Source organism: Pteronotus mesoamericanus, unplaced genomic scaffold (assembly GCF_021234165.1).
Source record: "Pteronotus mesoamericanus isolate MK-2021 breed Mesoamerican mustached bat unplaced genomic scaffold, CSHL_Meso_final contig_75, whole genome shotgun sequence".
NCBI lineage: Eukaryota > Metazoa > Chordata > Mammalia > Chiroptera > Mormoopidae > Pteronotus > Pteronotus mesoamericanus.
Window position 1 is genome coordinate 3,972,722 of NW_026555249.1, and position 25,817 is coordinate 3,998,538.

A 25,817-nucleotide genomic window follows, 5' to 3' on the forward strand; every position below is an offset into this window, starting at 1 on the left:
AAACAGTAAACCAACTTGGGACATCTTTGCCAAACAGTGTGGCCCAAGGATTTTTTTTAAATGCTAGGTTGTATTCTTGAAAAATAACATTTATCATGGAAAATGTTACCCACAAGTATAATGCCTGACTTTCCGAAATCCTGCACTGTGATATTAAAATATGCTGGATGTGCCTATGAAAGTTACATAGAAATTGTTTGAGTAATTTTAATGTAGATGCTTGATTGCTTACGATGCAAGTAAAATTTAGACATAAAAACCTAGAATTTCCTAAAGGTTTTTGGATAAAATTGCTCATTTAATTTTCATATTGTATTAAATTCAAATTCTTTACTTAGCTCATTAATCTATCCTGCGGTCATATGAGGGAAACAAGTTTCCTGGTTAAGTTTGGGGAACACTGGGTTAAATATAGGCTTATCATCGTGACAGAATTTCACTTTAGGAACTTCCATATGCTAATATGCGTCCTGAAGAGGAGGTATATGGTCTTTTCAACCTTATTTGACCCAGGCTGCTCTGCAGCTCATCTCCAAAGCCAAGAGTCTGCAGAACAGGCTCTGTCTTGACTTACACATCACAGATACTCAATACGTTCTAGCGAAATTTCAATATTATCCACTGTCAGTTGAATTGAAACTGTCTTTGAAAAGCTTTGCCTTACACGTGTTCATGAGGACAAATATGCAAATAGAATCAGAAACACAAACTCATTTCTTCTCCTCAGATCTCAGCCCACGTACCCAAAGGTAAAAGAGTAGTGAAATAATCCACTCTGGCATGTTGACCTACAACAATTCTATTACTTAAAGTAGGATTTTTAAGTGGTAGAAAAGGAGGAAGGAAAACAGCAGCTTCCTATTCAGCCCATGCCTTCCATTTAGCATATCTAAAAAATTGTTTTCCTCATTTTAAAATTGATAGCCAACTTATTTTTGTTGTTTTGCTATTCAAATTTCTGTCCTCTTTTGCCAGAGCTTATTTGCTCTAACGCTGAATTTTAAGCATCTCTAAAAATGCTTGATATGTTATTATTCTTTCCAGATATCCTCTGAGAGCCAAGCAAAGAGCATTAAGGAAGAAGGGAGGAATGCAGCTGAATACAGTGCAGTGAAAAAAAGACACTTGAAGGAGACAAATCCCCACTGCCCAGAGCCCGGACCGTGCCATCAGAATGAGAACTTACCGGTACTTCTTGCTACTCTTTTGGGTTGCTCAGCCCGACCCAACTTTCTCAACTCTGTTATCTAAGAGGACTAGTGGTTTCCCCGCAAAGAAAAGGGCCCTGGAACTCTCTGGAAACGGCAAAAATGAGCTGAACCGTTCAAAAAGGAGCTGGATGTGGAATCAGTTCTTTCTCCTGGAGGAGTATACGGGACCCGGTTATCAGTATGTGGGCAAGGTAGGATTCCATTGGATGCTTTGACATTCTGGTTTTAAAAGCCTGAAGAAGTTACTTCTGATAAGTAGATGATGAGGATGTAAACTATTCCCCTAGACAGGAGGAATCGTTGCTTATCTGGTAAGACTTTCTTTCCCCACTTGAGTAGTTTCAGGCATAAGCTGAGAAATGTTAGCCCTGCAACAAAAAAGGAGAAATGCCCCAGCTGAAAGGGAAACGCCCACTACCATCCACACAGGATTATCATAAATCCTTTAATATTTACTTTAGCTTGAAAAATATGGCCCAGCTTATTCTGTGAAGTAAGATATATTAAATATAGGAATAGAGCAATTAAGCTCTAAGAAAAAGAAGGTTCCTTTTTCTCATTCTGAAAGCAAACGTTCTGAGCTTTCGTCCTTTGGCCAGGTTCAAATTAACTTTTCCTTAACTCTGATATGTACAGTGCCAGCCATTGTCAAGGGAATGGAGCCCTTTGTCCTCAAAACCCTCCAGTGCTTCAGGTTGGTTGTCGGGTACCACTGCTGCTGTTTTGTCTTATTCCAGATAATTGGCAAGAGCCAGGCATTTCCAAAGCTTGTGATTTAACTGTAGCATGGTTCACAAAAGAGACAAATGGTTATGGAGAGGTGCTATTTCCAAATATCATCTGACCATTTTATTGACTCCAGGAAGTGGTATGAGGAGGCCCTCGCTTATGATCGCCCTCAGCGATTACTGGAGCTGAGTCAGGGAAACAGCTCGGTTATACTGTCGCCGGAGCTTCACTGGCATTTTATCATCAGCTACAGTCGTGTTGCAGAATATCTGCATACTGTAAAGATGTAAAACGAAAAAAAGAACCCAGGGATACAGCTCTGAACTTTGTAGATTCTGTGTTTCATAATACGACTTTGATAAGCAAAATGATTGTCCCACACCCTTCACGTAAACAAACTGGGAATGAACACAATAGAGAAGATACAGCGTCTTTGTTTATGATTACAGCTATGGTTTTAAACATCAGTGGTAGAGAATGCAGATTGCATAAATTTTGCAGACTCCGACGGCTGCACGGTCACACTTCAATCTGTTATCCAATATCCCTGAATAACCGTGTGCAAATAGTCTCTTTAAGTATTTACCACCTTAAATGAAGGAAAGCCATCCATGGCTTGGGCTGAGGTGACCAGGCATCGTTCCAATGAAGTGAATTATTCATATGGAATAAAGTAGGAGAGAAAGTCCTCAGTGAAGCGGGGAGCCCAGCCAGTCCCCCCAGGGCCTAGCCTGGTATTTGCTGTGAAATTCACACGCGGTGCGACAGCTGAAGAAAGTCCATGGACTTGTACTTCTTTCCATTTCCTTCTAGAAATTTGAATAGCACTGCATTAATAAAGTAATGGTTGTAAAAAAATGATAATAATCTTATAATCTTTAAAGCGCTTTCTAGAATACAAATAACATTACTGTCATAGAAGTTTTTTCAAGTTCTTTGTCTAAATAATCCATCCCCCTCTTTTTCTTTTCTGTTTTTACTTCCCAAATTGTGATGTCATTTTACATCAAAAAATACCACGTATTTTTAGAGAAAGGCAGGATATTTCAGGACAGGAGAAACCGCAGCGAATAAAACCGCATGGGAATCAGCTTTATGATTATCACTGTGAGAGGTAATAGTACCAGGGGAAGGGTCGCGAACTGTGGACCCAAGCAGATCTGAGGCTGCATCTCTGCCAGTTGTGTGGCCCAGGCCCAGTTAATAACTTTTCTAGGCTGTAGGTTTTTCATCTAGAAAACACGCAGCAATGCTTGCCTCGTAGAGTTGCCATCTAGTTTAAGCGAGATGAGAACTAGTGGCTAGCACATAGTAGATGCCTAAAAAAATTGCTATTCTTGGTGAAAAAATCCACTGTATACACTCTGTTAAGCTTTCTGGTAATGCATTGAAGTTGAATGTTGGTTTTTATATCATTGCAAAAGTCAAATGAGGGAACTAATGGATTTCTCAGTGGGCGGAAAATACAGAGGAGAAAGGCAAAAACCCTTTCACAATCACAGCTTCAATCCAATTAGTTGGATTTAGATGTTTTATTGGCAGCAAGATAAATTTCTCTACCTCATCCTCATCTGCCCTTCCCCACCTCCCTGAAGTTCTACATTTAAGAGGGTACTACCTAGAGAAAAAGTCAAGGACAGTCACTGACGTTGTCATAGTTGCCAGCTTTGCTACATCAGATGTGTGTAACTCGTATTCTTATCCTATTGGCAGGGCATTTTCCCAAATCTGTCTTTGGAGTTATGTTTTATCAATAGACAAAAGGATTAGACTATACTATGATTTTTGCCACAATTAAAAACAGACAAAAAAAAACACACAATTTTTAAAAGGGAAGAAAAAGTTTGGGTTCCTCACGTGACAAGTTGGTCCCCTTTTAGTAGGTTTGGAAGAAAGCAGATCCTGGGGAGATGAACCAGATCTAGAGGGGCAAGAAACTTTTGAAGACGAAGTGTTTCTCAAGATCAGGCCATAGCAGAGGTTCCAAAACATTCCCCGTTCACAATGTCCTTAATGTCTCAACGATTTATTTTCCACCATGTCCTTCGGTCAAAAGAAATAGTTTGGTCCACACAATTTAATAAGTATTTATGTTCTAAAAAAAATAAGTAACTGACAAAAATATGTATCAGTTCATAGAAAAATAAGAATATTTCATTCTTAAATAACCACAGTGACTTAGTAATGGGAGGTGTGTGCCCATTGGGCACTGCAAGACTTCTCAGACGGGACACCACTCCCATTTCCTTTCCCGCATTGATTCTTGGCCTGTACCTGCCTTCTACCGCAAGTGCTAGGGGGACCCAGCTCCATAAATAGGTAACGTCATCGAAGGGAATGTAGCACCATCTACTGCTGAAACTGGGAACTACCCTAAGGTGTAGTTCACAGGGTGTCTGACAGAGCTCAAGTGATGCATGATTCCCCTGGAAATTGTGAACCATTTCCTGGTGACACAGTGGGTTCCTTGCTGCACCCCAGGGTACCTCAGGGAGCACTCCAGGAACCATTTCACTGTAGTCAGATTGCCACACAAAGGTGTACGAAGGCTCACGGAACGCGAGCCTTACTGAATGATACCCTTAGAGCCTCTTCTTGAGCCCTGACGCTGACAGGTTCATCTGTACCTGCAACGGGGAGAAGCGTTAACTGAGGAAAAGTGATGCAGTTAAACAAAAAGCACTTACAGTAGAAGAAAAAAGCTTGTACGTTAGAAGCATCTGTTTACATTTGTATTTGCGTTCCTTGGCTCCAGTTGTTCTGGGCTAGGTCAACAGAGATGACAGTGACGCCTGTGGGCTGAGGAAAATGTGAGACTCCGTGTGGGAGCAAAGGGCTGTTAAGCGTCCAAAGAGGAAAAAGATAGAGTCACATGAGCATCCGAGAAGCAGTAGAAGAGAGAGACTGGAGGCTGGGTGACGTAAAGTGAAGGGACAAGGCCATACTTACAACTGGAAGCACAAGCAAGGGCAGTGGGCCCTTCCTCCCCTCCCGCCCTATTACCTGTCAGCCCCGCACTGTGCCCGTGGCCGGTCAGACTAACGCAGAAACATGGGCACTGCCAGGTTAGGGAGCGGAGCACCTGCTGCGAATGGCTGAAACATCAACAACCCCAAACTCTGATGTGTGAGAACCCTTCTGCGCCTTGACTCGCCTAAAATGCTGGTGGCTGGTAGGGGTAACAAGGCAGGAAGAAGCAGTCCTGTATTGGGTAAGAGTCTGTGAGCTTAAGATACAGTTATAGATACAGATACAGAGAGGAATATTTATTTCCCAAAATACATGAAGATTTAGGGGTGGCTTTTTGGCTGATTTAGCCTAAGCAGCCTCTGTGTCACCTGGGAGCTTATTAGATGTGCAGAATCCTGGGCGCCACCTGAGAAGCTGCATTTCCACAAGATCCCCAGGCACCTTAAAATTTGGGAAGTGCTGCTTTAAAAAATATCTTGCGTGGGTCTCCCCTCCCCAGAGATTCTAATTTAGTTGGTTTTTAATTAAGTATTTATGATTCCAACATGTGGGAAAATTTGAGAATTGCTGCCTTACAAGACTATTATTGGCAATGATTGTAACAAAATGTGGCAAGTTCAGTGCTAAAAGCATTTTGGAAATAAAAGGAGAGGGCCAGCTGGGGCGGGTATAGCAGAGCTACCTGAAGGAGGTGAAGATGCCGGAAGGACTGCTTGCAGGTGTGAGCTCACACTGCACGGGGAGAATCACAAGGGTTTCCCTAGGGGAGAAAGCAGAAGGTGCAGAGATTTGGAGACAGAGCACATTATGTGTCCATATAATGTATCCATAATACTAATCTCCATTAGGAGCAATCAAGATGCTTCTATTTTTAGTAGCATACCAGGAGATCTGTTTTGATGGAATTTGATAAACTTGTATATTTTCATAGATTTTTCTGATGCTAGCTCTTTGGAAGTTGGTCGTGGAGCTTTCCCCAAAATTGATACACTGTGCTTTTTTAAATATCGTAAAAATTTGGGTTCTCTTTGAAACGCCAATGTACAGGTCTTCCTAGTACGCCTTTCTCTTGCATCTTTGAAATTAACATTTATCCAGTTCAACGAAGCCACTATTCTTAGGATAATTAGACAGTCATGTTTTAATGGCCCATAAAAATAAAAGTGGTCCACTAATGCACCTTTAAATTTAGAGATGAACAATTATTTGTGCCTATAATTACATGACCCAAAATCAGTAAACATAAAGCATCATTTTGTACATCCTGAAAGGCCATTTAAAAGATGTTGTCCTTAAAATACTCCTCTATTATCTTCCTATTTTTTTCTGAACAGAGCATAAACTTAAGAGTAGAAACCTCCTGGTGCTAATTTGATGGGTGATTCAGAGGCTCATTTAACCTGTCACTTCGAACTACTGCGGCGTTGGCATAAAGCATCGTCGCAGCTGACACTTACCGAGCATTCCTGTGCTCTGGACACTCTGCCAAGTGCCTCGGGTGTGCAACCTCCATGCCCACTTACTAGCTTTATCCCTGTGTTACAGACGTGTAAACTAAGGCTCAGAGCAGTCAGGTATTCGAACCCAAAGTCTCCCACTGCCAGGGCCTGGCAGCTGGCCCCTGTCTGACCTTCTGACTGTCCAGCTGTGCCCCTCACACACACCCACTGCTCCGCAGAGCCACTGCGCGGCACAAATGAGAAAACAGGCACAGGACACGCTTTGGTCTTCCATGAGTGAATTCAACTCGGTATCTCAAGTGCCTACTGAGAACCTGCTGTGGAAACCCTCGCGTAGAGAGAAAAAAAATTTAAATACTAATTTTAAAGAGCTACAAAAATATGTTTGCATGAATATTTTGTGCCTTCCTTTTATTTTTTTTCCTGATGTTAATTTCCGGAGTACATCAGTGGTATTCAGAATAGTTACATATGAGTACTTTAAAATTAAATATGCATTTGGTAGTCTTTGGGGTCATGATGAAAAAGTGTCTTTTCTTTTTATTTCTCTTGATAACCTTCTGTAAACTCCTGTTCTGGTTCAATGACCTGCAATAATCTTTTCTCCCCGAGTCAGGACAAGTGCCTTGGGCACATCTTTCTTCTTCATCATTTAAATTTAATGCTCAGCCATTTAACATTTTTATATTTCAACTGTTAGTCTATTTAAAGAATGTGTATTCGCTTGCTTGTTGAATGTACTTTTTAAAAATGTCTGAAGAAGTAACTTCCCAACTGCTGATACTGGCAGTAACCCTCATTTTGCTTCCACTCTCAGCCACCTAATTTCACTTGCTTAATGACAAAAACTTCAATTTGCTATTTGACGCTAAGACAATGTCCCATTTAACAGCGATCCTCCGAGTCTTAAACTTCCCTCTCTGCACAGCTACTCCCGTGAAGAACAGAAGAGAATGTCTGACCTCGCTCGTAAACCCGAAGGCAGCTCTCAGCCGCCCGGGCCGCACAGAGTAAGGCGTGGAAAGCCAAGGCCTCAATCCCGCATGTGCCCACTCCCAAGTCACTAGGCCTGTGGAATCCTATATCCTTCTGCTTGTAATTCAATTTGTTCAACAAAATGGAGGGATGAAGGCGAATAAAAGAGAGTTAAGGGTGCAGATTCTTTTTGTTCCCGCTGAGCTATTTTACCTCCACACTCTGCAAGTCAAACAGAGTTAGAGGTTGTTTGGAGGTTATGGGGCATCTACATGCTCATTATAACAAATCCCCCAGCATCTAGCCCATGGACATCGTTAAGTATTTCTTCACTGAGTGCCTCAACTTGTTTGTACTATTATTAAACCATGCAATGCTTGATTTGCACCAGAGTTCTTCATTTGTTGTGGTATGATGGGTCCACCACAGATGGAAATCTAAATATGCAGAATGCCAGCATCTAGTTTTATACTTCTTTTAAAATCAAAATCCTTAATTATCATTTTGACTGAATTTTATTTCAAAAATTAGATAAAAATCCCTGGCAATGGGTTCTTGAACCACAATCTTTTTCATTTCCATTGATGGAAATGACAGCATTAGAACATTACTTTAAATACAACAAGGCAAGTATATATTGTAACCTGAATTATAAATTTAACTGTTAGAGGGCAGTACCTCTCTAGTCAAAATTAAACATAATCTTCCTAATGCTCTACCTTCTTTTAACAAAAACAAACAGGTTTTTTTATAGAAGTCCTGCCTTTGCTAATCTTCATCAAACTTAGAGATTATGTTTAGATCTTAATATGTCATTGGCAAGTCAAGAAGTCATCTATTTTTGTGTGGACAGACTCCACCTTCCAGAAGCTTCTGTGTGGTTGGTTATTAAGATGACAATGTAACATAGCCCTAATGAGCACACTAAGTGTTATCAGTGCTCTTTCCCAACCTATCTACAAGGAATTGAAGGCAGGGAATTCCCCAGAAGGGAAGAAAAGGGTTTTTTATTGTTACCATTCTTGATAAATAAGTAAAAGTAACAAATATTCTCACAGGTCAGCATGAGGCATCAAATTTGCAGTTGCGCAACCTGGAACAAGAGGAAAAGCTGCATGCCAAAATATTTCACCGGAAAAAATATTTATAGCTTCTTCCCGGTTTCCATTCACAGACAACGTATGGGTACAAGAAAAGAGAGACATTTTAAAAGATTAAAATGCATACATGTGTGAAATATATGAATAAATATTTCAGGTGAATTGGTGTATTTCAGAAGACCTGAGGGCAGTAATAAAGGCATAACAAAAAGCTTGAAATATCACTCTGGATGTGGGATTTAATGCTGACTAGAGGGAACAGAGATTGGAGTTAAGAAGGCAATTGAAGTTATCTCAGCTATGGCATTTTCGAATAGATTTGGAGAGAAAATGCTTTTCACTCATTCAACAATCGCTCACCAGAGAGTGTAAAGTTAATAGCATAGGCAGCCTGCCTGCGTTGAGCCCCAGCTACACCATGACTACCTGGGTGTGTTGAACAAGTTATTTAACCTCTCTCTGCCCTCTATTTCTTCAGCTGCTAAACGAGGAGAGTAATAAAGTTATTGAGGTGAGGATTACCTAAGTTAACACACAGAAAGGGTTTAGAACAGGGCCTGGCATATCACACTCCCTAGTAAGGTACCAAGGGAAGACCAGGGCAAGGCAGGAAGGTGCCCTGCTATCCAGTGCATCTTTAAAGAACAGAAAAGATGAAGACGAGGAAGAACCAAAGGTGCCCACAACATGCCACTAATGTTCTGCCTCCTTCAGGGAGGTCAAGCCTCATGGGTCAGAAGACGGTGCCCAAGCAGGCCAAGGTATCGGCGGACACGATTAATCAACCGCAGTTCAGAAGGCTGGCTGTGTACAAAAATAGGAAGTTTTCTTTATTATCTCAAACAAAATAAATTGCACAGTACAATCACATTATTTGAGGATCTGAGTAACTTTTCTAAGTCCTGTAAAAGCTATTTATAATTTATTTCACTTTAAAACATCAGTTTACACTACAAATTGGAATTTATATTATTTAAATTGCTGTGAAATGTTAAGAGTCTGGATAGGTATTATTTTCTTGAAAAGCTGAAGGCATCCAGCAATTCAAAAAATGACTGTAGTATTGGTACTTCGGGTGTACTAATATTTTAAGTTGGAATTATCCTAATTAAGTTGGAATAATATTATACTCTCCTTATATTACTAAGTCAAAGTTTTATTATGGGAAAACTACTCTTGATTTAATTTTTTAATTACCCTGAATGCTTCACCTTTTAGAATAAAATAATGAATTTCTTGTTTAAGGTTGAATTTTGACCTTCAATAATTGAGTAGTGTTTTATATTGGATCCCAGCACTGTTTTTCAATTAGTACTTAGATATTAAATTTATCCCTTCGAATGCTTATATCTTTGTTAACTCTGCAAGATCCTTCACTACACATCTTTCTTAACTTCGTATCCTTCAAGGTGCCTAGAACAGATTTTGTACATTGGAAACAGCCAGATATTACTCAAATAAGCTGCAGTGAGGGACCACAAAAGATGAAAAGCTGCTGTACTATCTAAAAACTGCCTCCCAGTTTATTGATGTGAATGGATTGCCATGGATATCATTGGTGGTGATTTGTGTCATTGACAACTGAAAATCTAGCCTTTAGAGTTCAAGGATATATTAGACAGTAAACATATAAACCAAATTTATTAGGAAAGTCCATGGAAACCACCTCTGAAATTTTCACATCAAAGTGACACAAATATTTATGATACAATAGGAGAAAACGCAAGCTTCCTCAGTGCAAACCAGAGAAAATGTAGACAACAAGGTTGTATGAGTACATGCATGAACTAACAGGGAAGATAAAGAAAATATATAGCAAATAATATCATATCATAAAAGCTGGTTCCTTTAAGACTTTTACAAATGAAAATCAGACATTATTTAGGATCTAAGTAGAAGAAAGTTTGAAACAAAATGAGAAAAAGCCAGAGTTTAACAATAGGAAACAAATTCCTTTTTCTTAAAATCCCCAAGAAGGTACATAACATAGACAGTTCAGTAAAAGAGAAATTATTTAAGACTTGAGGATGATGATTGTAATGATTCCCAAACAATCAACTATAGAGACAAATGTGATAATAATACAGGGAGAGAACAGTTTTATGTAATGACTTTTTTTTTTTTACCAACTATATACTTCTAATCAACATATTTTTAGTTCTCTTGGGAAAAAATAATTATCTCTGGAGAAAAATCTCATCTTAATTCTTTCTACTATTTATAAGTACAATCCAGAAGAGGAACATGAAAGAGGAGATGCAAAGAAAATTCTGCTTTAAAATACAGTTATGCAAAACTGTAGCATGGTTTTATTATTTTCTTTTTCATAAATTGGGAAGCATAAGAATCTAGTTCACTTCATTACTTAATCTATAGCCTGGAGATTCATTTTTTTTCCAATGAGGGTAAATGCCCTTCAGAAAGAGAGCTTCCTCTCTAGAAATCAAGTAAAGCTTTTTTTTTGGTGGGGGGGGGGTGCATCTTTCTAAGTTTGAGATTATTTCCAAATAACAGTTTTAAAAATTAAAAAACAGGAATCAAGTAAGGCAGAATAGATTACAAGAAATTTCTTTCTCATCCTATTTATGTCTTGAGTGTTCTAGCCATCCTCTCAAACTACATGTATTTTGTAAAAAGAATAAAACAGAGGAGCTATTTACCCTGTGTTACAGCTATGACCTTGGTGATTACCAATCCACCTGCCTCTTAAAGGAAAATACAGTTTTAAAATTGAATCAAGAAAATTAGGTGACTTGGGCAAACTCGAATGGCAGTACTTCATTCAGTTTCATCTCCTTTGCAACAGTGTACATATCACCTACTTAAGTTTTAATGTGATGATGCCGCAGTCAGAATCTTCACGTGAAGCAGACCATCAGGCAACTTCTAATGAAAGGGAGGGTTCAGGAGAGAGAGGGACAGAATAGAAAACGCGACACAAGGAAAATCACCCCCTGGCAGGTGAAGAGACAACACGGATTATTTTCAGCAGAGTGTCATGGCAGAAAATTTGTCACGCGATAAGGAGCACCGATAATGTGTTCACACACTTGGCTGGTTGGGAAGCGCTCTCACGTGTACACGGGTTCCCCCAGCGATTTGCACAAGCGCTCCTGCTCTTCAGAAGTCAGAGTCCCAGAGTCCCATGGTGGGTAAGGGACGGCAGAGCAGTCCCCAGCAGAGTGCCAAAGCTGGGGCTGGAGTCCAGCTATTCTGATGTGGTTAGGTCTGATACTCTTCCCTTCTCCCATATTATGAAGATATTAAAGTAGCAGAAAGTATTTCAAACATGGTGGACAAACGAAATAACAGCATAAATGCTTAGGAGTTGGAGCACTCAAGTTCATGGCACCAACATCTCTGTGAGACACCTGCCCAGTGTAGCCACTGGGATCGTACACATTTCTCTTCACTGAGTGTTTCACAGTTAGTACCTTTAAAGCCAAAAACAAATTAAAAAAAGAAAGAAAGAAAGAAAGAGTTGTTACAATCATTTAAGAATTTATAAGCTGGTTCCCAGGCAAGAGAAACTAATATATGAGCTCATAATCTCTCCGCTAGAATTGCTCACCATTATTTCCTTGCCTGTATGAGTAGGTTACAGAATTCAATTTAATCATCATTTACTGAGCACATACGAGATGCTTGAGAGTTATGAATTTGAAAAAGAAAGAGTCTCTCCCTCAAGTAAACTACTTGTTTTATAAAGATATGGCTTTAACTTCCCAAATCCTAAGTAAGAGTCAACATAAGATTATTATATGCAATATGATTTTTACCTTTGAAGAAAAACACATTTTGGGTCAAGTCCATTAGCTAGTGAGAAACATTACTGTTTAAGTTTCTGCTGTTGGATGCATCATGTCTCAAGTGTCCGCATTTATCTGTTAATATTTTCCTTCAAAGTGTAGTGTCAGAGATAGAGGGAGAGAAAGAAAAAGTGGCAGGAGGGGTCTCCGTGTGTGTGTGTGTGTGTGTGTGTGTGTGTGTGTGTGTGTGTGTGTGTCTGAGTGTGTCTGAGTGTGTGTCCCTAGATTTGTCAATTGCTGAAGAGATTACACTGTAAGGCGAAAAGGCAGCAGGATTAAAACTGGTGAGTTACAATGCCTTTCTAAATCAATTTTTGACTGGCTCTCAACTTGATTTACCACTGGCATTTTGAAAATGAAAATGTGAGACTAAGCAAAGCTGAGACTGATGTCTCAGGCTGCTGAAGGCCTTGGACTTGCAGAGCCAAGCACAAGGCAGTAAACAATGCCTTTTGAGGGAACTAACTTCATGCAGTGAATAAACCAAAAAGCATTTGTTTAATTGATAAATCCCAAATGAACAATAATATCTATTACAGTTTGTATCATTTGTGCCAATAAAATTTACAAATAACTTAGCCAGGGGCCTAATATAATAAATACAGTGAATCCAGATACTTTTGTAATCATGGCAGGAAGTGTTGTTTGGCGGTATGTGCTCGTGTGAACAAATAGCGACTCTGGAGTGAGGCAGATCTTCCTTGCTGGCTCTGCCCTTGACTTGGAGTGAGCTACTTAACTTCCGCAACCCCAGGTTCTCTCCTGAAGTTGCTATGACACTTGGTTGCTGTAACGCGCTAAGCACTTACGCGGTACCTAACATGCGGTGTGGCCAAGGCTTGGTTTTCTTCTCTCCTTCACTGAGATTCTTGAAGGACCACATATAGTTTCTGTTCACCTTGAATTCCAAAGCTAAGGAACTGCTGTCTTAGTTTTTATTTCTGCTGCAACAAGTTACACAAACTTAGCAGCTTAAAACAGCACACATTTATGATCTTGCAATTCTGGAAGTCAAAAGTTTAAAACAGGTTTCACTGGGCTAAACCAAGGTGTCTGCAGCATGTCCTTCTGGAGATTCTAGGGAGGATCCCTTTCCTTGCCTTTTGGAGCTTCTAGAGGCTGCCTGCATGCTTTGGTTTGTGGTTCCTTCCTCCATCTTCAAAGCCAGCAGTGTATCATGTTCAACTCAATCTCTCTGCTTCATTGCACATTTCCTCCTCTGACTCCCTACCTCCTTCCCTTATAAAGACCCTGTGATTATATGGGCTCGCCCGAATAGCCCAGGATCATCGCCGGACCTCAAAATCTTTATCTTAGTCACACCTGTAAAGTCCTTTTTGCCACGTAAAGTAGCACAGTCCCCGGTTCTAGGAAGCAGGACTTGGACACCATTGAGAGGGCCATTATTCTGCCTACCACAACCACTGTAGCGCTCCAGCTTTGTTCATTTAATAGTTACGGTGGTACTTTTGACATTAAATTTAAGGTACTGAATATAAAAGACAAATGTCAAGGAAATTAATAAATTTTTCCTGAGTTTAAATTGAAATTTTTTTCACTTTCAGCACTTTGTCAAAAATTCTCCTCCACATAACACAAGGTCTTTCTTGGTGGTTATTAAATCTAACAAAAGAGAAAAGGTTGAATTGAGTGGGTCATGTGTTAGTTCTGCAAATTCAGAGCCCTCATGTTATTAGTTGAATGAATTTTTAAAGTTGCAAGGTACACAATGAGAAAAAAGGTGGGAGGAGGAAACATGATGGATTAGATAGATAGATGATGGATGGATAGATAGAGAATTTCATCAGTGATTCTCAGTGGAGACAGTTTTGTCCCAAATGTCCTCCATGGAAGGACATTTAGCAATATATGGAGACATTTTTGGTTGTCAAGACTTGAAAGATGCCACAGATATCTCATGAGTAGAGGCCAAAGATGCTAAAAAAATAGGACAGGTCCTACTACAAAGTTATCCAGCCCAAACTGTCGATGGCACAGAGGTTAAAAAATCCTTAATTAGATCTCTGTAACTCAGCACTTGAAATACTGTTTGGTACAGATTAAGCTTCTAATGACTCTTCATTGAACTGAGTGTAAACATCCAGAGAAAATATTTGTTGTGGTTAACAGACTAGACCAGGATGTCAAACCACCCGGACTCAAATTCTGCTTCTGTCGGTTATACGATGCTGAGAAGTTACTTAACTTACATCTTGCCTCAGTTTCCTGATCAGTTAAGGGGGGATAGGAAGAGATTCATGATGAGTACAAAATTATATAATCTATGTGATAAATTCAGCATATTTTCTACCCTATCGTATGGCCTTAATAAATGCCTGCTATTATTATTTTTCCAAATCCCAGCCAGACCAATTGCCAAATGATGAATAATATAAAAGAACGCTTTAACAATAAAGTGTTTCTACTGTTATAAAATCCTCCAAATTATGTATGTTGTATAGAAGAAAATAATTTTTTTCAGGCCATAATAAGGACAAACATGGTAGAAAAAGAAAGAAAACATAGGATATGGAGATAGCCCAATCCTACATTTTGCCTCTTTTATAACCCATTTAATGTATCAAAAGATGGGCCCAGTCAACTAGAATAAAACTGATGAATGTCATTTATAACATGTCACCACCAACAATCATTGGTGCCGGGCTCAGGGCTGCAGGCCATGCCTCCACCCCAGCTATCTTCTCAGTGGGAATTGGCAGTTCCTCCCACAAAACTCAGGTTGGCAGGGTACTCCCAAAGCCACGGGAGGGATTTCACAGTTCTGACTATTAAATACATATACACACACACGCCTGTGTGTATCTGTAGTCATTTTTACTGCCCAAGGAAGTGTATTGAAGGTCCTTGAAGGGAGCTGGGAGCAGGTGCAAGTTTGTGGGTAAAGGTAAAAGAAGAGTAGTCTTTCCCTTTTCCCTTTGGAGCAACCGTGTAGTGAAGGAGAAGCCCATTTGAGGTCCCAGGAGTCTCCAAAGCTTCTCCAGGGCAGAAAAGAGGTGGATGGTCCTGTAGCTGGTACCTACTAAGTACAAAGCAACTCTAGCTACAACCGTGTGCCAAGGGCAGCGAAGGAGTCACAGCCAGGGCCACTGTGGTGGCAAAGGGGGAGGCAGGATAGAGCTAGTCACCTTGGATGTTAAGGAGCTGAGATCATGAATCCACCTGCCAAAACCATAGACGCCACTGAGGAAAGTAATGGATGAAAGATACTGTCTAGAGACCAGCAGGGCAGAGGGCAGGACAAGGACTACCCTTGGTTCCAGAAGCCCCCAAATTTTCTGCTGGTTCAGGCCTTGTGGCTCTCTCTTCTTCATACACCCAGGTGTCATCTTGCACTGGATCAGGGGTCGGGGGGCGGAACTGAAACCAGAAAGACTGGGATTTATTTAAAAGAGTTATCTAAAGAGACTGTATTATTGAATCAAGCAGACTTTATTGGATTGCACTAAACTATTGACTCGATATTCAGCCTAATATAGAGTTCCTAATATTCAATGGGATTAGAACTTGAGGAATAAGCTATTTTAAAAAATAAGGAAGCTGCATCTTCCCTTGCACATCTGAGTGCAGTGTGAGAAAATATGTGATCCTGCAATCCTAGGGAAAGAGTGTCTCTATTTTAGCTGACATTATTGCTTTTATTACCCCAGGCACCCACTCAAGGTTTCCTCTGGTTTTCTCCCACACTGAGCCTTGAAACCATGCCATGAACTCACACTGGTTGCTCAGTCATTCTTCTCCCATTAGTAAATCTAAATGTCTCCAAGAAGTCTTCCGAAATCATCTAAGACCTAACATTTCCTGACTCTACCTTCTCCAGCTTACAAGTTCCTTCTGTGCTGTTCTCCATCTTTTCATGTACCTTTTTAGTCCTAATACTTAACAGAAGTATTCAGTTATCTAATTCCTGCTTTCATTCTATACTTTTCACATATGAGCATTTACAAGCCTAAATTTCAAGTTTGTAGAAGACAAGTATTGTTTTTTATTCATTGCCTTATGTAGCTCTTCAGGCCAATAAGTGTTTTAAAATGGTCTTGGTTGACAGTTAAATTATGTTTATTGTGGAACAATGTGTCCATAAAATGGAGCATTTTCCAGTCTTTACCCATTACTCTCTGCAACAGGATGATTCTTGAAATATGGTTCAGTAAAATCTTGCAACTTCTTCCCCCTTAACAGGCAACTTCTGTCCCAGTACCAAGTGTAATTATACTGGTCAGTGTCCTCAATGTACTTATACCATCTTTACACTTTTCAGCAAATACAAGTGACATTATTGTATTGAGGTTATTAAAAAAAAAATTTTAGATCTGAGGCAATACTGGTATTCCTCTCTCAGATTGCTCAGATTAGGCTACGTGCCTAATTTTTGGTAATAATTGCTAAATGTTCTGGCAACTTCAGGAACATATAGCCTCGATACGCATAATTATACTAAAATCAAGTGAGAAAGGGAATGGAGGACACCAAGATGTATTGATTGCCTTCTGTGTGCCAAAAACTACATTGGTAATTGATATTTTATCCAATTTTATCTTTACATTTATTTATTAACCCTTTGTAATCATTAATTTTTGAGGATCTGTAATGTACCAGTATGTTAGATGCTGAGAAAACAGAAGTAAACCAGACAGGTTTGGTGCCTTCCTTTGTAAAGCTTGCCATCTAGCTCTTGCTGATTGAAACATAAAAACAGCTGTGAAACAAGTTATTAAAAAAAAAAAAACAGACTTCACTGATGGCTAAGTGGGGAATAAATTGAAAATGCATAGCTGGAGAATCTAACTTAAACTAGCTGTTTAGGGAAGTCTTTTCTGAGGCGTTAAAGATTACGCAGACCTGCTGTATGAAGTTAGATTAATCAGGGGAAGAAGGTCAAAAGGAATTTACACCCAGGGGACTGTATGGAGGGAGGCCCATATACAAAAGAGACTAATGTATCTTCAAGAAACATCAGTAAGTAGAGTTTGCTAAACCAGAGGGTGTCAAGGGGAGAATGGTGGCTGATGAGACTAAGGAGAGAGGCAGCGACCGCGGAGGAATTTCGGTGCCCTATTAAGGGGTAGCGATGGGGGTTTATCCCAAGAGTGAAGAGAAAGCACTGAAGGAATTAATTAGAAGAGAGTGTCATCATTAGAGTGTCGTTACTGTCATCATTTTTGTTGCTTAGTTGGCCTACCTACAGAAATGAAAATAGATTGAAAGGAAGCAGAACTGAGGGTGTGTTTGGAGGGCCTCAGTAGATGAACCAGCAATGGTGATGGCTGGGACCCAGGCGGCACCAGGGGAGATGGAGACAAGTCAGTGGGGCAGGATAGAGGTGAGAGATACAATTGACAGGAGTTGGTGGCCTAATGAATGGGGTGATGGAGGCAGAGAGGAGGGTGACTCTTTTGGCCTTTACAGAGAATGAGACATGTAACAGCAGAACAGGTTTTGGAGAGAAGATAATGAGGTCAGTTGGGAAGTACTGAGAGTAAGACGTCGAAAAGACTTGCCTGGAAATCAGTTGTATCCTCGACTCTGGACCTCGAGAAAATAGGCTGCCCTGAAGTTGTGTATAGATTTGGGCCTCAATGGCACATAGATAATAGTTGAACGCATGAAAATAGGTAGATGATCTCATATGGGGAGAGTCTGAAATGAGGAAAAACAAGGACCTAAGAGGTCTCACGGTTACCAACTTTCAAGAGACAAGTAAACTAGGAATAGCTGGCAAAGTTAACTATTCTGACCTCTATCTTATAGACGACAGATTGAAAACCACGATAATTTAATTTAGTTGATTAATGGGAATGTCAAATTTCAGACTCAAATCTTTCCACCTTCAAAATTCGCCTCTGAATACTTCATGTTTAGAATGCAAAAATAATTTATTAAAGTGTGTTTCTCTGAGCTAGGCTTTCTGGTAATCATTTTACATACATTATTTTACCAATTTTTAAAGCAATGTACCTGCAAACTAAGTATCATTATTACTCCTATCATATAGATGAGGAAACTGAGACTTAGAGAAGTTAACTAAGTTCACCAAGGTTACACGACTTAGTACATAGCATAGCTGTATGCTCATTTCTTCCCCTTGCCCAAGTTCGTTTTAATCCTTATGATTGTGCTGGTTAAGGCAGTGGTTCTCAAACTTGAGCACTCACCAGGATGACCCAGAGCGTTTCTTAAAACACAGACCACTGGTCAACAACCATTGAGTGATTGACTCTGAAGGTAGGTGGGGCCTGAGAATTTGTATTTTTAACTAGTTTCAGCAGCCTGCCGTAATAGTATGCTGCCATCAGTGTTTCAAATTGTAAAATAATCACCAGATTTAAATTCATTAACTTATGCTAAATCATTAACATTCAAAGATAGCATATGAAAATATATACTATAAACGTTCATTAAAAGATTTTTTTTTTACCTAACCCTGTAATCTTTAAAACAGAACCTATTTGTAGTCCCTGCCATACACTTAAAGCTAGGTTGGAATTTTTCCAGCTATAAACTCTACCCAACAAGCCCTTCCCAGCCTTCGCAACATTAAGTATACTTAATGTTAGCATTACATATCCATGCATTATGTAGAGAGATGTATGTATACACACAAATATATATATACATGTATGTTGAATTCAGTTAAGTCTCAATGTGCCCTAACTTGATTATTGATGTATGTTCCTAATTTAAAAGAATACTCAAGCTACTTAATACAAAAGTATTCTCTCTCTCTCTCTCCCCCTCCCCCCGCGCCCGCTGCTGTAACTCCAGTTTGTCTGCCTTCACCCCAATCAAATAACATGTTTTCACCATGGCTGTTCTCTGATGATCCTTTGACATTTCAGAATGGAAACCATTTCATTTACTAAAGGGCCACATTGCTCTTGCATTACACTCTACAAACATATTAAGCACAATCCAATTTTTTTTATTTCAGCAATAAAAAAAAAATCACGTAATTCTTTCCCTAAACCCCCTTCAGGCCTCTGTAGGTGCTTCCCTGTGTGTGCCCTAAAGGTAAGCTTCTGGGTAGCTTCTGTTCTCTGTCTAAGCATAGACTTAGAAGATTCAGTTTGGTTACTGACTCATAGTGACCCAGTGACAAGTAACAAGAAGAATGGGGCAGCAACAGCGAGTTTCATAAACTACTAAAAATCTGTACAATTAGTGGTCTCCCTGTGAATCGGAGTCAAAATCAAGTCGAAAGTCAGCACAAGCAGCCGGTACGAAGAGGCCAGCCATGTGCACAACCCAGGTCTCTGTATTTATTTGTCAAGGTGCTGCACTTAAAAAATAATAATAATAATAAATCAATGGAAAAACAAACGGAGACCAAGAGCTCCTTCTGGAACAAAAATGCCATAGGTACAGTAGTCAAAATCCTGCCAGCGTCAGATGAGATGTGACTTTCTGAGGAAAGCCGGTGATTTTCACTCGATGGTGAATCATTAAAAGTGAACCAGATGATTAAACTTAATGGAACTGGCGCATTAAACTGAAATTAGTAAAAACATGCCTCCAGCAACCTACAACCTTTTATTTGTTGTTGTTTAACTTCTGCCTTTTACAGTGGCCATGATGAATGACATCACAAAAGAAAAAATCCAATTAAAATCTAAGCGCTCAATAAACCCCTAATGCCTGCTTGTCACCACCCCTTCCCTCGTACCGATGGCTTCTGTCTCCTCTTTTCCCCAAGAGCAGAGAAAAAAACTGGCCTTGTGGGGGCGGGGGGGAGGGGAAGGGGTGCTGTTCAATGGAAGGGGAGGAGAGTGGGGTAAGAGCTACATGAAAACTTCTGGAGGTTTCTGCTGCTCTGCTCTCCATCAGACACAGCCCTGCACTTGGAGGGGGTTGAGGTTAAATTGTGTTATTATCATACAGTGCCTGAGGGAAGAGATGCATTGTTCCACTCATTTTCAAATATTGATAAATCAGAATTGGGATCAGCGGAGCAATCCCTGTTCGCCCACTTCGTGGTCTCTCTGCTGCCCTTCCATATCGTCGCGGGCGTTTGTGCCGTAAGTCATTGCAATGGTCTCTCCTGACAGCTAAAAATTAGTTTCTGATTACTTTTACCTGAATAAATCGTGTGACCAGATGTGGTATTCACCTACTAAGTGTGCAACAATTACGTGTTGAGAGCGAGGACAGAAGGAACGGGCCAAGGGGAGTCTGTAATCTAGCGGAACGCAGAATATAATAAATTACATGGAAAAAAGCAGCAGTTGCCACCTGGTAGAAGACAACTGGCTTTTGATAACAAGATTTCACCTTAGAGATACCGTGTGTTTGCAAAATTGGGTTTTCAAAGTCCTCACAACAAAGTTCTCAAAGTCCAAAAAAGAGCAAAAACATGCTTATTAGGAACTAAGAGTTCATAATAGTAACGATATTTTAAATTAGGAAGGAGGTGTGTAATTCATAAAACACAGATATGCTTTTATCACATATTTACATAGCGAATAATGAAGCATTTACATGTAGGTTCTAATTCAGGCCACACGACAGCCTTGGCCTCTAGTTCTCATCACCCGCGTTTCACTGATCAGGAGCCTGGCTCAGGGAGGCTGGGGCTCCGCGGCGACCCCGTATTCGGGGAGGAAAAGGAATGAGCCGGACCCCTACCTGGGCCTCCGGCTGCGGCCCCGTGCAGGGCGCAGACGCTAACGCCGGACGCCACGGGCCGTGAGGCTGGTTTCATTACTCATGAGTTAATGAAATGGCTTTTTAAGAGCTCTCTTCAGTCATTACAATTTGACGGTGGAGAGTTAAACTTTCCCCAGTGGCTCTTTCTGTGTAATCACGGTTCCAACGTGTCCTTAGCATATCACGCGTTACACAAATGGAGTATCCTTGTTTTACATTTCTGCCTGCGTTTGTCTCCCTTCTAAGCAATTTCCTCCCCGTTCACATCTATCTTCCATTATTTCTGTCACATTGCTTCCAAGGCTACTAATTATATGAATAAAATCCTCTCCCTCAAACCCTGCTATCACCCAGCATTTGCCGTGGGGCTGGCATGGGACTCCGCTTCCCATCGCTGCCAACCGCGAGGCTGCCCCGATCCCCTGGAAGGCCTGCTCGGGCGCGCGCGCTCCGGCCTCCGGCGCGGTCGCGGGGCCGCGGGGTCTGGCACCCACCGCAGGCGCCAGGACGTCGGTCTTCTGCGCTCTGTGACCGTGACGGCTCCGTTAGCTCATGCTTCCCAAACTGCGTTTGTTTTTTTTTTGAAAACTGCTATGGGAAATAGCAATACGGATCACACCCAAGGAGCATTCTTTACATGAGAGAGTTGAGAAAAGCTATATTAAATAAAATCGAGTACAGTTTTGAACTGTAGGCAATCATATGTTAACGGCATTCGATGACGCCAAGGAAGAGGCAGGCATATGAAGTATTTCCCAAAGTTCTTGGACCACGGAACCCTTTTGCATCAGCCTTTTTGGATAAATTATATTCCACGTGATGCGCTTTCAGAAGGGCAGGGTTACATTATTTTTAAAAATCCCTTTATTGCCCTGGAATTGGAATTTTCAAATGTGTTTCCAGACACTGCTCTGAGCATGCCATACAATGTTAATCCGGAGGGCACAGAGTTCATTCACCTGTTGCCGTTGTTGCCAAACCTGTTGTAATGTGGCTGATTCCCGTTTAGACGGAGTTGAAATTAGGTAGCGATTAGCAGACCTCCCACGGAAAGCGCGTGTCTGCATGCAGCTGATGTTTATAAGTGGGGTTTGAAAACAGTTCTCCTCAATAAAAAGCTCTTTTTGAAAATGTGTAAGAGGGGTTAGATTAGACAACCCATGAGACACCGAAGACCTGTGAGATGCTGCCTGAGCTTTTGCTGAAGTGGGAAAAAGGAAACGTGGGAAATGACAGGAAGTCCATACTCCGGAAATAATCTTTGGGATAGGTAACAGGGGCTCCTTGGCAAGTTACAACCATCCCCTCCCACTTCAACGGTATCTTCACAATCATGAAATTCAGCCCTTTACCCACACCCCTGGCACTGCTGTTAAGCTCGCAAGAGCCCGCGCTGGCTTATCTTCAGAAGCAGGAACCCCCTAGTTCCTCAGGCAGACTATTCCGTTTTAGGCTGGCTCTACTTTTTAGAAAGCCCTTTCCCATGTTAAGCTAAAATCTACGCATGAAACATCCTTATTTCAAGTGACCTTGTAAATGATCTTGTCGGGGGCTTTTCAAAGCAAAGTCCATAGAAGGACTTAAGATGTTTTTTAAATGCTTCGAGTTGAATTTCATTCATTGATTCGTATATAACTACATAAGTTTCATACCTATGTAGAAAATTGATTATAATCTCCATCATATTAGATTCAAAGGGATTTACTAGCTTCCCTAAATTCGGTATAGAAGCAGAATGTACTCTGGTCTGTCTGATTTTAAAACCAAAATCCTTTTCTCATAATATATTGCTTCTCTAGTGTGCCTGTGTACATAAAGTGAGGAGGAGTGTATATTAGTAGCATCTAAAAGCTATAGTGAAAATAGTTTCATTCCAGCCAGTCCAATATGACCTTAGGCATCTTGTGATTGCCTTGGCTTTTAGTTTTCCATTCTTCAAAAAAAACGATTATTAAATTTTCTCCAAGCTCTGTTCTAGTTCTGGGAATTCCTATGATTATGAGGAAACATGTTCATTAATGAATGGTATTTTAGGATTTAAGTAATTATCAAAGGAAAAACTGCATCCCTTAGAAAGGATGGAATGAAAGCATTCATGGTAAAGATAAACAGTTTAGGATCACATGTTTGACTTTTACTTTCTTTAATTTTTTTTTTCTATACTAGTTACATTCAGACATGGATAGAGGAGATGGATCACTTAAATATATCCTTTCAGGAGATGGGGCAGGAGATCTCTTCATTATCAATGAAAACACAGGGGATATACAGGCCACCAGGCGGCTGGACAGGGAAAAAAAACCTGTTTACTCCCTTCGAGCTCAAGCTGTAAACAGAAGGACAGGGATACCTGTGGAGCCCGAGTCGGAATTCATCATCAAGATCCATGACATCAATGACAATGAGCCAATATTCACCAAGGAGGTTTATACGGCCACCGTTCCCGAAATGTCTGATGTTGGTGAGTAAGACATGGTTTCAACCACACACAGTTTCTCCTTTAGTACATCAACTAAATAAAGACCTTGAGTGAAATTTACCGAGTTAAATAAATATATCCTACTTTTTGAAAGTATCATATTTCAATCTATTTATGTCCTTTTTGTAAGTACCCCTATGTTTTCTAATATTATTCCAGTCTCATATTATTATTGCTTTTAAGAAAACTACATTTCCTCTAGAGATGAGTGTATGAAAAATGGCCGAGAGAAGGAAAAAGAGAGACCATCTCATCTACTTCTTCTCCCATTTTAAATTCCTATTCTATTTCTTGGGCTGGAAAACAGCTGCCTTTTCTACTTCTCTTAGCCCATATTGGCATTTGGCTCCAAGTAAGAATCTCCCCAGGAAAACAGACTAAAGAGTCATGGCTGTTGCTTTAAGTAACTATATATTTGGAGGAAAGACTCACAGAAAGCTGTTTTTTAATCCATAAAAAATATCCAAAGGATGTCTAGGGGATATATCCTTTACTAATTGGTGGAAATTAAGAGACCTTCATGACATAAATAGGATAAATTAGTATTTTAAGTGCAGTTCTAGCAATTTTAAAGTTAATATGTGTGCATTTAATTTGCTTAGTCTGGAAGAAGGTAAACAGAATTTCAACTAAGAAAAAGAACCCTACTGACATCACTCTTAGCCATATTAATATGCTTCATGAGTGACAATGACAAATATTAAACTACTCATTTAAGGGTTAGTTTAATTTTCACTCAGTGTCAAATTCAAAAAGGCTAAATTACATAATAAAAATGTTTCTATAATTTTGAGTCATATATCAGAGCTGTTTCAGTTCACAGTTCCAAGACTTTGAAAATATTTAATCTATGGAAATGATTGTAAAACATCTAAATTTTTCTCATGAAGTAGTTGCTCATCTCAGTACTTGAAGCCACGTTGTTGTTTTTTATTTAAATCACAGATCATTACCAGGCGAAGAGGAGGATTAGAATTCTTTAAGAGGGAGGTTTGTTAGGAATAATACTTCTCCACTATATGGTAAAAGACAGGAAGAATTAATAAAGGATATTCTTGTCATCAGCACCACCCAGGCAACTGTAACCAGATGTGCAAGTTGTTACTGTACAACTATCAGGGGTGCCATTGACTTTTGAAGCCATTATAGAATTAAATATGTCATGCAAATATTTGGGGGTAACTGAGAGAAACATGTTTTGAGAAAGGGAAGCTTTCTCATTTGCACACAGGCACAGTTATCTCGATATTAATTACTATCATAAATTAATATGTCATTACTCTAATATAGAAAGGCATATTAAAGAGATTACATAAAGAAATAACAGCAGAGTGGTATCAGTGAACTTTCGTGTCAAACAAACTTGAGTTTGCTGTTATCTCTACTAATAAGCAGTGATGTGGCATTTGGTAAATTACTTGATTTCTCTGATTCTCCAGTTCCATATCTGTGGAAAATAAATAATAAATGTCAACTTCTAAGTGTTAGCATGATGAAGACAAAAGAAGAAAACAAGAGCAGAGCCCCCAGTACAATATCTAACAGCTAACAGGTGCTCAAAACATCCAAACAGTCATATTCTAAAAGCGATTAAGTTGTGTATTGATGTCAAATAAGAATGTGTTTGTTGACTTCTACTATTAGCTCTCACTCTAAAATCATATGATATTCTTATTCTCCCCAACTCCCTCACTAAATTAAAAGAATGCATGTTCTGTCCCATGCATCAACATGCTTTATCCAGAGCATCCAACCTTAACATAGTACAATATATTGATAATTTGTTCAATAAATGTGTTATAGGCTAGAGAGTACAAAAGTAATGTAAAAATTCTAGTATTCCCTAAATGTAACTTCACTGCCCTGTTCATAGACAAGAGAAACTTGGCAGTATATTTACTATTGATTTAATAAGAGTACCAAAAATCAGTCATAAAATGATCTTAATCAGAAGATATCACCCTTTCTTTAATCAGAAGATCTCAAAGAAGTCACCAACTCCTTTGGGAGTAAGATAAAAATGTATGGAACTTCTCTCCAGTGAAATATACATGCAAGCACATACATTTGCATGGAATTTTATGGAAGTTAAGGACACTTCAAAGGTTATCAGGTGACTGAGGTCCTTAAAATAAGAGTGCTGATATAAAACATCATAGTTTTCTTTGTACATTTAATTACAATCACTTTTTGGTATTATAGGTTCCAGATATGCATCCTCTGCTGTTTCAATTAATTCTTTATTTAACTCAAAAACTCCCTCTTTTAAGGTGCAAGGCCTTTCAATCTTTTAGAATTATCTGGTAGATGGATCACTTAGGATGTTTTTATTTGCCAGTAACAGAAAACCCAATTCAAACTAGTTTAAACAATAGAAGGACTTATCAGTCACATTACTTAAGTCCAGAAATGAAGTGGGCTTT

At 39.7% G+C, this 25,817-nt stretch overlaps 1 protein-coding gene across 2 annotated transcripts in view; it reads left to right on the plus strand.

The window, feature by feature from the left end:
* Positions 1–1,174: 1,174 nt before the first annotated feature.
* Positions 1,175–25,817, plus strand: part of LOC129078968 (cadherin-6) — a 47,756-nt gene continuing 23,113 nt past the window's right edge. Inside the window, exons 1-2 of one of the 2 annotated variants that reach the window (XM_054583906.1) lie at positions 1,175–1,402; positions 23,082–23,376. In XM_054583906.1, coding sequence (XP_054439881.1) covers positions 1,175–1,402; positions 23,082–23,376 — 523 coding nt within the window. The remainder of the gene's footprint in view (positions 1,403–23,081; positions 23,377–25,817) is intronic. The other variant, XM_054583908.1, reaches the window with a different exon arrangement.